Genomic DNA, 13922 nt, shown 5'->3' on the forward strand with positions numbered 1-13922 from the left:
TCTCACTCTCCCGCAAAGAAGTCAATAAATGGTTGCCACCTCCGGGTGAACCCCTGCACAGATCCCCTCAAGGCGAACTTAATTTTTTCCATCCCCAGGAAACTCGACATGTCCGCAAGCCACCACTCAGTCTTCGGGGGCTTCGAGTCCCTCCACGCCAATAATATTCGTCGCCGGGCTATCAGGGAAGCAAAGGCCAACACATCGGCCTCTTTCTCCCCCTGGACGCCCGGGTCTTCCGAAACCCCAAAAATTGCCACCCCTGGACTCATCACCACCCTTGTTTTTAGCACCTGGGACATGACCCCTGCAAATGCCTCCCAGTACCCCCTCAGCTCAGGGCATGCCCAGAACACGTGAACATGGTTCGCTGGTCCTCCCGCGCACCTAGCGCATTTGTCCTCTATCCCGAAAAATTTGCTCATCCGAGCCACCGTCATATGGACCCGGTGAACGACCTTAAATTGGATCAGCCCGAGCCTAGCACATGTCGCGGTCGAGTTTACCCTACTCAGGGCCTCTGCCCACAGCCCATCCTCCATTTCCCCGCCTATCTCCTTCTCCCATTTAAGTTTCAGTTCCTCTGTCTGGGACCCTTCCTCCCTCATGAGCACCTTATAAATACCCGAGACTCTACCCTCCCCTTCGTCCCTCCCAGAGACTATTCTGTCTAGGATCCCCATTGGCGGGAGGCGCGGGAAAGATGGGACCTGTCTACGAACAAAGTCCCGCAACTGTAGGTATCTAAAATCATTTCCCCTTACCAACCCAAATTTCTCCTCCAAGCTCCTCAAACTCGCGAAGCTCCTTTCCAGGAACATATCACCCACCCTTCCCGCCCCTGCTCGCCGCCATACTCTGAACCCCCCATCCATTCTGCCGGGGGCAAACCGATGGTTGTCGCAGATTGGCGCCCAGACAGACGCCCCCATCTCCCCCACATGCCTCCTCCACTGGCCCCATATCCGCAGGGTCGCCACCACTACCGGGCTGGTGGTGTACTTGGCCGGCGGCAGCGGTAGAGGAGCCGTGACCAGGGCTTCCAAACTGGAGCCCCTGCACGAAGCCGCCTCCACCCGCTCCCAAATAGACCCCGTACCCACCATCCACTTCCTTATCATAGTGATGTTGGCCGCCCAGTAATAATTGACCAGACTCGGCAAAGCCAGCCCTCCCTCGCTGCGGTTCCTCTCCAACATCGCCTTCTTCACCCCCGGAGACTTTCCCGCCCAGACAAAGCTCATGATCAGCCCGTTAACTCTTTTGAAGAAGGACTGTGGGATAAAGATCGGGAGGCACTGAAAAATAAACAAAAATCGAGGGAGGATTGTTATCTTTACAGTCTGCACCCTCCCTGCCAGCGACAGCGGGAGTGCATCCCATCTCCGAAACTCTCCCTTCATTTGCTCCACCACCCTGGCCAAATTTAACTTATGCAGCCTGCCCCAGTCTCGTGCCACCTGGATTCCCAAATACCGGAAATTTTCCTCAACTAGCCTAAACGGTAGCCCTCTCAATCTGTTCTCCTGGCCCCTTGCCTGGACCACAAACATTTCACTCTTGACCGTATTTAATTTGTATCCTGAGAACTGGCCGAACTCCCTCAGCATTCCCAGTATAGTTCCCATCCCGGCCACTGGGTCCGACACGTACAGGAGCAGGTCGTCTGCATAAAGAGAAACCCTGTGTTCAACCCCGCCCCTCACCATCCCCTTCCAACCCTCTGCAGCTCTCAGCGCAATCGCCAGCGGCTCTATGGCCAGCGCAAACAGCAGCGGGGAGAGCGGGCAGCCCTGCCTGGTCCCTCGGTACAACCTAAAGTACTCCGACACTTCTCTGTTGGTCCTGACGCTGGCCCTCGGGGCCTGATATAATAATTTGATCCAATCCACCAATCCCTCCCCGAACCCAAACCGTCCGAGCACCTCCCATAGATAGTCCCACTCCACCCGGTCAAAGGCCTTCTCGGCGTCCATTGCCACCACTACCTCCACCTCTCTACCCGCCGGGGGCATCATTATCACATTGAGCAATCTCCTCAGATTGGCCGCCAGCTGCCTACCTTTCACGAACCCCGTTTGATCCTCCCCAATCACCTCCGGTACACAGTCTTCCATTCTACCCGCCAGTACCTTTGCCAGGAGCTTGGCGTCTACATTAATCAGGGAGATTGGCCTGTAGGACCCGCACACCTCCGGGTCTTTACCCTGCTTCAATATCAGAGATATGGTGGCTTGTGACATTGTCGGCGGCAGGGTCCCTCTGTCCCTTGCCTCATTGAAAACCCTCGCCAAGACCGGGCCCACCAGCTCAGAGAACTTCCTATAAAACTCTACTGGGTATCCATCCGGCCCCGGGGGAAGCCCACGATAATCTTGTTCCCACAGTGTTTTAAGAGTCTATTAATAATCAAGTGTTAATAATATGTTTATAATTGTAAAAGTTATAATCATTTGTGTTCCAAATTAAATTTCTAGTCTTTCTAATGTCCCTATTAATGAATTACTTATTCTTCAGTTGTCTCACAATTAAGGCTGACTACTTAACTAATCTGTCTGGTTTCCAATAATACTGGTTCAGTTTTTGTTAAAATGGCTTCTGTTTTTTAGCAGAAAACAAACATATTAATTTATACTATTAAATGGAGGCCAGAATTGAAGTAGTGCAAATATCTGAAGGTTGTATGACCAAACTGGGTTACAGTGTTATGAATATGACGTTCATAAGATTGTTACATTTTGGGATTGTTTTTAATGTTGGGTATGTTGGAAGAAATGAAGGGCGAGGTGAGTCTTCTAACCTGTTCTGAATTCTGCTAACAAGCCTGAGTGGCTTTTTTGTTAAATGTTAAAGGGAGGCCCAAGTTGCTATACTGGAAATAAGGTGCAAGATATTTATATCTAAACAATGAGCCAAGTAACCGTGCTGACAATGGACAATCATAGATAATCATACAATTTACAGTGCAGAAGGAGGCCATTCGGCCCATCAAGTCTGCAACGGCCCTTGGAAAGAGCACCCTACCTAAGCCCAGACCTCTGCCCTATCTTCACACCTCCACCCTATCCCCGTAACCTCACCTAACCTTTTTTGGACACCAAGGGCAATTTAGCATAGCCAATCCACCTAATCTACACGTCTTTGGACTGTGGTAGGAAACCGGAGCACCCGGCGGAAACACACGCAAACACTGGGAGAACGTGCAGACTCCGCACAGACAATGACTGGGAATCGAACCTGGGACCCTAGAGCTGTGAAGCAACTGTGATAACCACTGTGCTATCGTCCTGCTCTGTTAGCCCCAGGGAGGTGTCAGGAATGTCAGGCTTTAAGTGACAGTTATGCTTTAAACTGTCTATTTTGTTCTCGGATAGAATGGAGTTGGTGTTTAGAAGATAGCTAATTAGCATTTCTACCTGGATAAAGGTCATTCAAATTGCCATGGAGATGGAGCACAAAATGTTGTCAATGTATTTACATAAAGGGAGTGAGTATTAACATATTGGCTGAGATTTTGTCAGACTGGTGGGGAAGCCCTGTCAGTTGCATAGTGGAGGACCGACAGAATCAAGTGCCACTAATGTGGCTACCGTTGCCACACCCCGTGATTTGAGATCTCCAGTGGCAGCAGTCCATTCTGGCCAATCAGAGGCCAGCCATCCTCACGCCGCCAGTGTCAGCGAGAGTCGAGGCTACTGGCAGCAATGGATTCATCAGAGGTCAAGGATCACCTTGGGATCCCAGACCAAAGGCGAGTGAAGGCAAGATGGGGATCACAGGGTTGTGGGATTGCAGGGGTCTAACCTGCAGTGCACGCCACCCTGCCTGATGCTGGGTGCCTCGAACAGGCACGAAGTACCTGATAGGAAGGGACTCCCAGGAGGCTGCTGGCTGGGCAGCCTTTCAACCTTTCAAGGCTGTGGGAAAGCTGTGCAGCCCGTCAATAAATTGTGGGGGATCAAGGGTTAATGGTTGTTAACTATTCGACATCCCGCCGATGGCTGCTGGGAATCCTGCATCAGCCACTTCTGCCTTTGATATTAATAGGTGGAGGTTTTGCCACAGCTGCGAGACTTGTGTGGGGCCTCTCCTATGATGAAGTGGCCTCAGCGCCATGTATCCCGCCATGACAATTGTATTAAATTAGTTGGAGGAAGGCGTCTGTCGACATGGCAAACAGAACTCATACCTGAACTCATCAGGCTCCTGTTAAAAGTGAGTTTTTCCAGCAAAGTGCAATGAGTGGAGGATAGTTAGATAATACCAATTATTTGCATAAAGTTAATCACAGTCGGTAGTTGTTAAGAAATTTCCCCATTGTCTGTGGACTTGTGATGTCACTATACAGAACCTTGTATAAATATGAAAAAAAAATGAAAATCGCTTATTGTCACAAGTAGGCTTCAAATGAAGTTGCTGTGAAAAGCTCCTAGTCGCCACATTCCAGCGCCTGTTCGGGGAGGCTGGTACGGGAAGTGAACTGTGCTGCTGGCTTGCCTTGGTCTGCTTTAAAAGCCAGCTATTTAGCCCCGTGCTAAACCAGCCCCTTGGGTATCATCCCTTATCTGATGGAATGGATTGAGGATTCACTCAGCTTTGGTCAGAATGTTTTGAAGAAATCTCATTCTTTCCAGCATGAGGCATGTTCAATGCTTGGAAATTCTACAAACAGCACATGATCAGAATGCACAGCCGCAATTGAAAATTCTCTCTAGCTGTTGAGTTTAAAAAGTGACCAGTTGAAGCTGAGACTTCTTTGATAGGCTGAGGCTTTGAAGTAAATGCTTTAGTGAAAGAATTACAAGTCATGGAAACTAATCATTGGGTAAATCTACCTTCCCCTCCGCTGCCCCGCAAGATCAAGCCGCCACGTCTTGCGGGGCAGCGGAGGGGAAGACGGCAACCGCGCATGCACGGGTTGGAGCCGGCCAACTCGCGCATGCGCGGCTGACGTCATTAGGTGCGTCGGCCGTGTCATTCTCGGCGTGCCGAGCCTTGACGCCGGCGACAAGGCCCCGCGGCCGAGATTCACGGCACGGCCCTCCTAGCCCCCCGGCGGGGAGGAGAATAGGGGGCCAGGAGCAGCCTCCGACGCCGTTGTGAACCTCTCCAGGTTTCACAACGCTGTCGGGCCTGGCAGAGAATTCCGCCCCTTATCTTGGAATCGTTATTTTCAATTATAGTGGAAAAACGGGCAGATGGTTTTTTTCGGAAATCAATTTAACTGATTGTAGTTAAATGGAAGCAGTGCTACCTGGTGTTCGAGTTTGTAGTTACATTGTTGAGAAAGATGTAGAACTTAATTTTTTCTTGTGAATTTTAGATTCATCAAAGGGAACAAAGTAGTTGTAAGTGTTCATATTTTAACACTGAAATTCTTAATGGAAATTTTTGCAAAGCAGGTAAGACATCCTCTATTCTACCCAACCATAGATAGCCATCTTTTCCATGCCTGAACTGGCAATGCTTAATCTTTACATTTCTAGTTCTCAAAGCTCTCATAAAAGCTTTAATTTTAATATACCCTGAATAGAAATCCTGATGAAATGCATGACATAAGCTGCTCTGTTTAAAAGTTGTTATTTCATTTTGTTTTAATTACTTTATTTTCATTTTCAGAAGACAAAATATCCAACCAGTTCCAACCAGCGCTGTAACCGGCGTCAGTGGATTCAAAGCTCAAACGGTGTTTAGAGAAATTGAGAAAAAACTTCAGGAGGTGAGTCCAATGTTTTGACTCCTAAAATCTGATCTCCAACCACAATTGATGAGATGAAAATTCCCTCTGCTGACTGTAGTCCTAAGTGAAATGGTTCTTAGTATTTTGGACACTGGTCCCTAGTCGGTGTGAGTCCACAGCATAAAACAGACCGACACAAAGGAAGAAAAATGTTGCACTGGTACAGCACAGAACACTTTGCTGGGTTCAGGGCTGTGACACATTTTTGGGGTTGAGTGGCTGAATTGCCTCCTCTCTACTACATTTCATCCTCGCAAAAGTACATTGAAGTTAGAAACGTAACATGCAGAACTTTGAGGATATTTCACTGACTGAGCTAATTTACTGAAAAGCTATTGGAAACGTAAAGGCAGGAGGAGGCCATTCAGCCCATTGTACCTGGAACCAACTCTTTGAAAGAGCTATCCAATTGGTCCTATTCCCTGTATTTTCTCCACAGCTCCAACAAACATAATATTTGTTTTCTTTTTCAATATATGTCCTCTTCCCTTTTGAAACTGTTTATTATTGAATCTGCTTGCACCATCCTTTCAATTAGTGCATTCCAGATCTTCTTAACTCACTGCATATATTTTATCATAGACTCATCATTGAATTATCATAGAATTTACAGTCCAGACCCTTGGAAAGAGCCCACACTTCGATCCTATCTCCATAACCCAACTAACCTTTTTTGGACACCAAGGGCAATTTAGCATAGCCAATCCACCTAATCTGCACGTCTTTGGACTGTGGGAGGAAACTGGAGCAACTGGAGGAATCCCACCCAAACACGCAGAGAATGTGCAGACTCCGCACAGACAGTGACCCAAGCGGGAATCGAACCCGGGACACTGGTGCTGTGAAGCAACAGTACTAACCACTGTGCTACTGGTGCCTGGTTCTTTTGCCAAATTATCTTAAATATGTTTCAACTGGTTATGACCCTCTTTCAAGTTGAAAATGTTTTCCCTCTGCTGCACCAAACCCTTTATGTTTTTGAACAACTCTTCTAACTCTTCACTAAAACAAAAACAAAATACTGCGGATGCTGGAAATCTGAAATAAAATACTGAAAGGAAATACTGGAAAAACTCGGTGGGCAGAATTCTTCGTAGCCCGATGCCGAAATCGGGATTGGCAATCGGGCGGAGGATAACTTCCACGCAATCCACGGGTGGTTCATGCAGCGCTGGTGCTAGCCCCTCACTGGTACTGGAATCGCGTCATTTTCATGATCCACCCACGGATTCTCTATTGGCTCCAGCACTTAGCTGCTGGAACGGAGAATTCCGCCCACTCAGTCTGACAGTATCTGTGGGGAGAGAAACAAGGTTAACACTTGAGTCCAATACGTCTTCTTTGGAACTTTCTAAGACACATGTTGGACTCAAAATATTAACTCTGTTTCAATCTCTACAGGTTCTACCAAACCTCTGTTGAGTTTTTCCAGCATTTTCTGTTTTTATATCTTAAGGCTCTTAGACTATCAAAGCTTCTTTAGTTTCTCCATATAACTAAAGTCCAAGTTAATAATGTATATCAAGAAGAACTCTCATCCTAATGCTAACCCTTTGGTGTCACCCCTTCTTTACAGGGGTAGTCAGGAAAGTAGAGTTGAGGCCACAATCCGATCAACCATGATCTTATCAAATGGTGGAGCAGGCTAGAGGGGCTGAATGGCCTACTCCTGCTCCTAATTTGTCTGTTCATATGTATGTTCGTGCATATCCAGTCTGTCAGACAGTTGCTACTTTGCGTCACTTCCAGTTCTTGCTATGTTATTGCATTCTTGTACTTGTGTGTAAAATATATAAATAATTCCTGCTGTAGCACAAGATGTGTGCTGTGGAATTTACATAAATGCATGGAATGTCTATGATACAGATTGCTCTGGTTTCATTGATTAGTTTACAGACTTTCCCACCAAACAACAGCTTATTCCTTCCCTTGCAATTTTCTGATGCATGGCGCAGAATACGTCGCGATAAATCCAGAAAGTTAATCTGGGAAAATGTACTTTTTTACACGAGCAACAATTCTTACAACTGACAGACTGTCATCCAAAAGTCAAGAAATCAGTGGCAACTTGTTAAAATTTAAACATTTGTTCATACAGTGAACGAAGAATGCAGTGACAGGGACTGAGTAAAGGCCTTTGGTGCTGATCTAAAGCAGATGCTTGCTGATGTGAGATGTATTGACTTGACAGTTCCTTGCTAGTGCTGTGCAATTGGGCCAGACCTGGATTTTTTTCTCTGGCTCCTGTCTGCACTTATATGGGAAGGTTTTGTCTGTTTTGGAATCGGTTTAAAGCATTTAGTAAATTGATGTGAAACAGCTTACTTGAATATGTGTGTGTGTGTGTATTATATATATATATTATTAACACCAGTTGACCTTGCATGCGTGCTTCTACCATATGTCTTACAGTTTGCGCTAGTTCCAGATATTTTAAGTAGTACTGATTGTCAGTATTAACTCTTGCAAACTTTCTTGTTGGCCTAAGATGAACAAATGAAATACTTAATTATAAAGACAATGCAGTTTAGTTTCATCTGTTCATGTTGCCTTTTGTAAGAAACATAAATAAAGCCTTGCTGTCTGGAATCTGAATAATGATGCGCAATAATCACATGTCACACCTTTAATGGAATAAAAAATCCCAAGCTGCTTCTCGTGACATATAAAACAAGATATGACACTGAGCCACATAAGATACAAGGTCAGATGACCAAACGCTTGTTCAAGCAGTAGATTTTCATTTTTGACGACTGTCTTAAAGGAGTAAAGAGGTGTGGGGAGATGGAGCGGGGTATTCCAGAGTTTAGATCCCAGGCAACTGAAGGCATGTCCGCCAGTGGGGGAATGATTAAAATCGAGTGTGCTCAAGAGACTAGAATTGGAGGAACGCAGATATCTCTGGAAAGGTATGGGCCAATATCATTAACCAGTAACAAGTGAATTTGTTACATGATGAACTTTGGCTAGATTTATATATGTCTTCCACAGGTCCCAAATTCTTCATAGCCAATTAAGCACTTTTCCAGTGTTGCCTCTGTTGTAATGTAGGAGACATGGCAGTCATTTTCCACAGCAACATTGCGCAAACTACAATATGATAATGACCAGGTCATCGGTTTTTAGGTGTTGCTTAAGAGATAAATATTGGCCAGAAAACTGGGGAGAACTCATTGCTCTTTGAAATTGAGCGATAACAATTGGAAACGGAGTCAAACCCTGAGCCTGTTCTACCATTCAACGTCATCAGGTTCGATAACCTACTCCATATTCCTGTCTTTGCATCATATACCTTAATGCCTTTTACTTAACAGAAAACAGAATTAAAATATAATTAACTGCCATTTGTGGAAGACCATTACAAACTTTGCCAGCCTTTGTATGTAAAAGCATTTCCTAAATTTAATCCTGAAAGATCTGGCTCTTATCCTTGGGCTAGATCCCCTATTACTAGATTTCACAATCAGCAGAAAGAGTTTGCATCTTTCTACCTCAGCTGTTTTTTTTTAATAACTTCAAAATTTCTATCAAATCGCCCGTTAGATTTCTAAATTCCAGGGGATACAACCCTAATTTGTGTAATTTCTCCTCATAATTTAGCCCTTGGAATCCAGGTATTATTTTAGTAAATATGCACAGCGCTCCTTTCACGGCCAATATGTCTTTCCTTAGATGTGATATTGGATATAATGAATAGTCCCAGCCAATTAGATTATATGCTCATTGTCCTTACTCTATCTCCTGCCATTCAGCCAACGTCTTAACCAGATCAATATTTTACCCTCAATTCCATGAGCTTCAACATTAGCTAATAATCTTTTCTAATTATTTTATCTGATGCCGTCTGGAACTCCTATAAATAACGTCCACAAGCATTCTCCCATCCGGTAGTTTAATCACTGCTTCAAAAGAAACCACTCTTGCTGGGTGGGCTCTATTAAAGCACAATCCCAACTGGGCATTGCAATCAAGTCTGACTACAGCCAGACAAAAGCAAAGTATTATTTTAAATAAAAATTGAAAATGTTGGAAATACTCAGCCAGTCAGGCATTTGTGAAAAGGAAAACTGAGTTTGATATTTTGTTTGAAAGATTATCGACCTGACATTCATACAGGAGCTATGAGATCATGAGGAGAGGACCGAGTTATAGTGTCTCCCTCACCAGCCTAGGTAACATCATCTAACTCAGATCATAGGACATTTCTGATCTGAGTGGTAATGACCAAATAATTCTTGAAGGAAATTCAAAGTGGGTTTTTTTGTGTCCAGAAATAATTGGCCCGTTTTCTTTTCAAAAGAAGCCGGGATGAATGGTTCCATGTTCTGACACTTTCTGGAGCATAATTAGGGTTCAACAATTGACTGTTAGAGCTTTGGATTAGGAGTGGGGAAAACATCCGCCAGGATTCTGGTTCTCAGTATTTATCTTGTGGCTCTTGCTGAGAAATGCAAAGGACCGAATTATACCGATATATTCAGCAGCATGAACAGCAATTTTTTTCAGGCTCATATATAGCCAATATGAATTTGAATGATGCACTTAGAGCAGGATTTTTACAGGATTTTGAGAATGGAGGCCACTGCCACCTTTTAAATAACAGAAAATGTGGCTGTGAGCAGTCTTCCGGCCAGAATTGGCAGCAGTGAGCATGTCATACACCCTGCATGTACACTTGACTTCAAGCGCTATCTATGTACGTGCTTTTGGCTCCAAATCACAGAGGAGAGCTTCTTCCATTTTCTAGCTGCTGACAAGCAAGGCCAGAGGACTGTGAAGATGGATCGTTTTCTTCCAAGTAAGAAGTGGCCAGAGACACAAATAGGCAGTTTACCAACTGGACAGGATCTCGCAACTGAATCTGCCAGAGAGAGCTGCATAGGAGAGTCCAGGGCAGTACAGGACACTGTGTTGGTGTTAGCTCTGTTAGCAGAATTCCAGGGCCTCTGGTTAACAGCCGACAAAGAACAAACTTAATTCAGGAACAAAGCAGTGGAAATATAATTTCTTGAGTTATGGTTTTGTCAATTGTGCCAATGCAAATAAGGATGTAAAGTCATTGTGTGTTATATGCACAGAAGTATTGGCAAATTAGAGGAGAAGTTTCAGATTTTGAAAGAGAAATGGTGGGTGAAAAACTCCTTTTTGAGGTTGAGGCCACAGAGTCAGTTATTAATTTACAGCTGAGGTCAAATGAAAAGACTACGCTGCTGTAACTGAATTGTGACACCATGAGGTTGTCAACATTCTGGAGTGGCATCTTCCAGGAGTCCAGTGCTGAGTAAAACAAGCATTTTGTTGTTATTTCCCTTCACGACCTACATGCGCGAGGTTGGATTTTCCATTTTCTCAAAGATGAAGACGCACAAAGAAACTGGCTGAAGTCTGCACCCACCTGAGATGCGCATTGCTCTCTCTTCCTGTGAAGCTGATTGAAGTGAGATCATGTGGACCCAGCAGGTTCCCCTTTCGCATTAAAGGGAAGTGAAGATGGTGTGAGTCGCAAAGGTTGGCCCATTGGTAAAAGAGGGTACTGGGAAAATAAAATTGAAAAGCACTGCAGTGGAGGCAGTCGAGTTTGGTAGAATCTGTCACCAAGCATCAGTAGAGGAGAAAGAAAACTGAAGGAAAAAAGACACAATGTAAAGACTAAGCCTCAGCTAAAATGGACTTGGGTCTCCTGAGGTCTAAAAGTCATGGTAAAGCAGATAAAACTCCACTCAATCATGGAAAAATGCCATACTGTGCTGCTTCATGTGTGTTTACATTTTTGCGAAATAATTTCTTGCTCATAAATCAGTTAAATGTCAGTTTATATTAAACAATTATTACTTTAAGACCATACAGGAGAGACTTGCTTGCAATGGTCATATGAGCACTGACCCAGGGATAATGATGGGATTTGCTTTCATTTATAATTTCTGAATGAACCCTTTTTACCTGAGGAAACCTACCATGAAACAGATGTGCCATTCTGCTTGAACGGCTTAAACTGCAGTAAGCAGCTAACGAGAACTGATCTCTACGGAAGCTGCATTTGCTTATTTTAAATTTGAGTAAGATCTTGCGTGACGGATTGTTTAGCCTCAGCTAAATTCTGAAATTACGCGGAGATTATCAGTGCAAGTGGAGATTTTGTGCATGCTTTTATAATATGAGTTAAGTTTACGTCTTGTAAAAATGAGTTAGCATCAAAACTGTATATGTTACAGCATATTAAAATATCTTTCAGTTGCTGGTTTGCTGAAATCAGCAACCCCCAGTAGCTTCTTTGGTAAACTGACTCCAGTGTGATGCTGTCTTGAACTTCTGGAATGGAGTAGACTGTGCCAAGTGAAATGATCTTGTGGTATACAGGCATTCCAACCAGCCTTGGTGCCCTTGGCATAGAAAAGGGAAAGCTTCATTCCGTGCTAGAGAGTGCTGTTCCAATTAACAAATTGGTGCTTATAGGAGATAATCAGAGAATATAGCTGAAGCGATTCTGTTTATTCATAAAAGTCCTTTAGCTTCTTCCCTCTCTCTTAAACTTGCATATTACACAAAGTAATATTGATTATAGATCCATAATGGACTGGGATAGTTCCTCTTCATTTCTGGGAACTGCGTTTAATCCAGCCCAAAACAAGTCCATCAATCTATCTCCCATTCCTCAATAATTTTTGTATTGCATTAAATCAGCCATATAAATATAATTTCTTGTTGTAAGGGAGCTGTGTGAAATGTATCTGGGCAATTCCAACTCCATCTCTGAGCATATCATTTTGTGTTCTGCTGTAAACCCTGACTGGCAAAGAAATTGACCAAGAAGAACTACAGCATTACCCAATTGGTCATGGCCAATGTTATTCCTTCCCAACGCACAACCTAACCCGATTATCAGTGCACCCTTTTTCCCCTTTTTTCTCATTTCTACTGTGGTGCTAATCATGTGATGGGAATAAGTGAATATTTTATTTGTCAGAAAACCTTGATCATGGGCCATTTGTGGATATATCACTGTGCAGAAGAACACAATGTGGCATGCAAGTCTAAAGTGTATATATCATACCTATATTGCAGCAGCTTCTGCACCAGATAATAAAAGTGCGTCAACAGAGTAAGATAATTGTTTGATGGAGCAGTGCACAAAGTAGGCTAAAGTACAATAACAAAACTTCAACTCAACATCAACCGTAACTTCGATTTATGTAGCACTTTACCAAAGGAAAATATTATGTGGCTCTCAGATCTGGGGCTTAATAGGAAATGTGGACACACAAGAAGGTATTACTGGGATTGGTGACCAAAAGCTTGGTGAAAGACAAGGGGCAGGATCCTCCATCCAGTGATGTCGGAATCGTGAAGCACTGGCGGAAAATCGGGTGTCAAGTGAGAATCGAGGCAGACGCCAGGAGCCCAATTAAATGGAATGCACTGGCCCCTCAACAGTGGCGTGAATGCATTCTATGTGCAATAAACGCCATTGACATATCACTACCGGGCCCACCCGTGTATTCTCCAGGCCTCCCGCGATGCTCCGGCTTCCCCCAGGAGCAATTATAAACGCAAGGTTCACTCGTGGTATTTAAAATTGGGTACAGGTGCCATGGCAGTTGAGGGAGAGAGTAGATGTAGGATATATTCCAAACGACGCAGCCATTGGCTGCCGGTCTTGCTGCTGGCAGGGCTGTCTGGTGGGAGGGCATCATCTGCCAGGGGCATGGGGGTGTAGCGTGGGGTAACCAGGGGATGGGCTTTGAGGTTAGATTGGGGTCGTCTCTCCTCTGCCATCTGCCTTGCCGCCACAGCCCTGCCAGATGCACTGAGGCTGTACAAGCAGGAGCTACTCGGGGAGGACCCTGCAGCAGCAGAGCTTGCCCCAGATGAACCGGAGCCAGCCGGTGAGGCTGGAGAGCTGGCCACCCAACAGGAGAAGGAGGAGGTGGGAAGGAGGCGCCGCACTAGGCATTGTGTGTACCGGCAGCGCCTGTCATCCAAGGACCTGCCGGACCGGGCTTGTCGCTGAGGGTTCCGGCTGAGCAGGGGGACCATAGGGCATATCTACTGGTTCATGGCAAACCTGGAACCGTGGGGGTATGTGGGAGGACACCCACTCCAGGTGGCCGTCAAGATGATGGTTGCCCTGAACATTTTTGGCAAGAGGTCCTTCAGGTGCCGAGTGGGAACCAAGCAGTACGGT

At 45.0% G+C, this 13922-nt stretch overlaps 1 protein-coding gene across 1 annotated transcript in view; it reads left to right on the forward strand.

Moving 5' to 3' along the window:
* scp2a (sterol carrier protein 2a) overlaps window positions 1-13922 on the forward strand; it is a 108790-nt gene that overhangs the window by 73207 nt on the left and 21661 nt on the right. Inside the window, 1 exon segment of the mRNA XM_038794372.1 lies at window positions 5620-5719. Within this exon segment, the coding sequence (XP_038650300.1) occupies window positions 5620-5719 (100 nt within the window).

Source organism: Scyliorhinus canicula, chromosome 4 (assembly GCF_902713615.1).
Source record: "Scyliorhinus canicula chromosome 4, sScyCan1.1, whole genome shotgun sequence".
Lineage (NCBI taxonomy): Eukaryota > Metazoa > Chordata > Chondrichthyes > Carcharhiniformes > Scyliorhinidae > Scyliorhinus > Scyliorhinus canicula.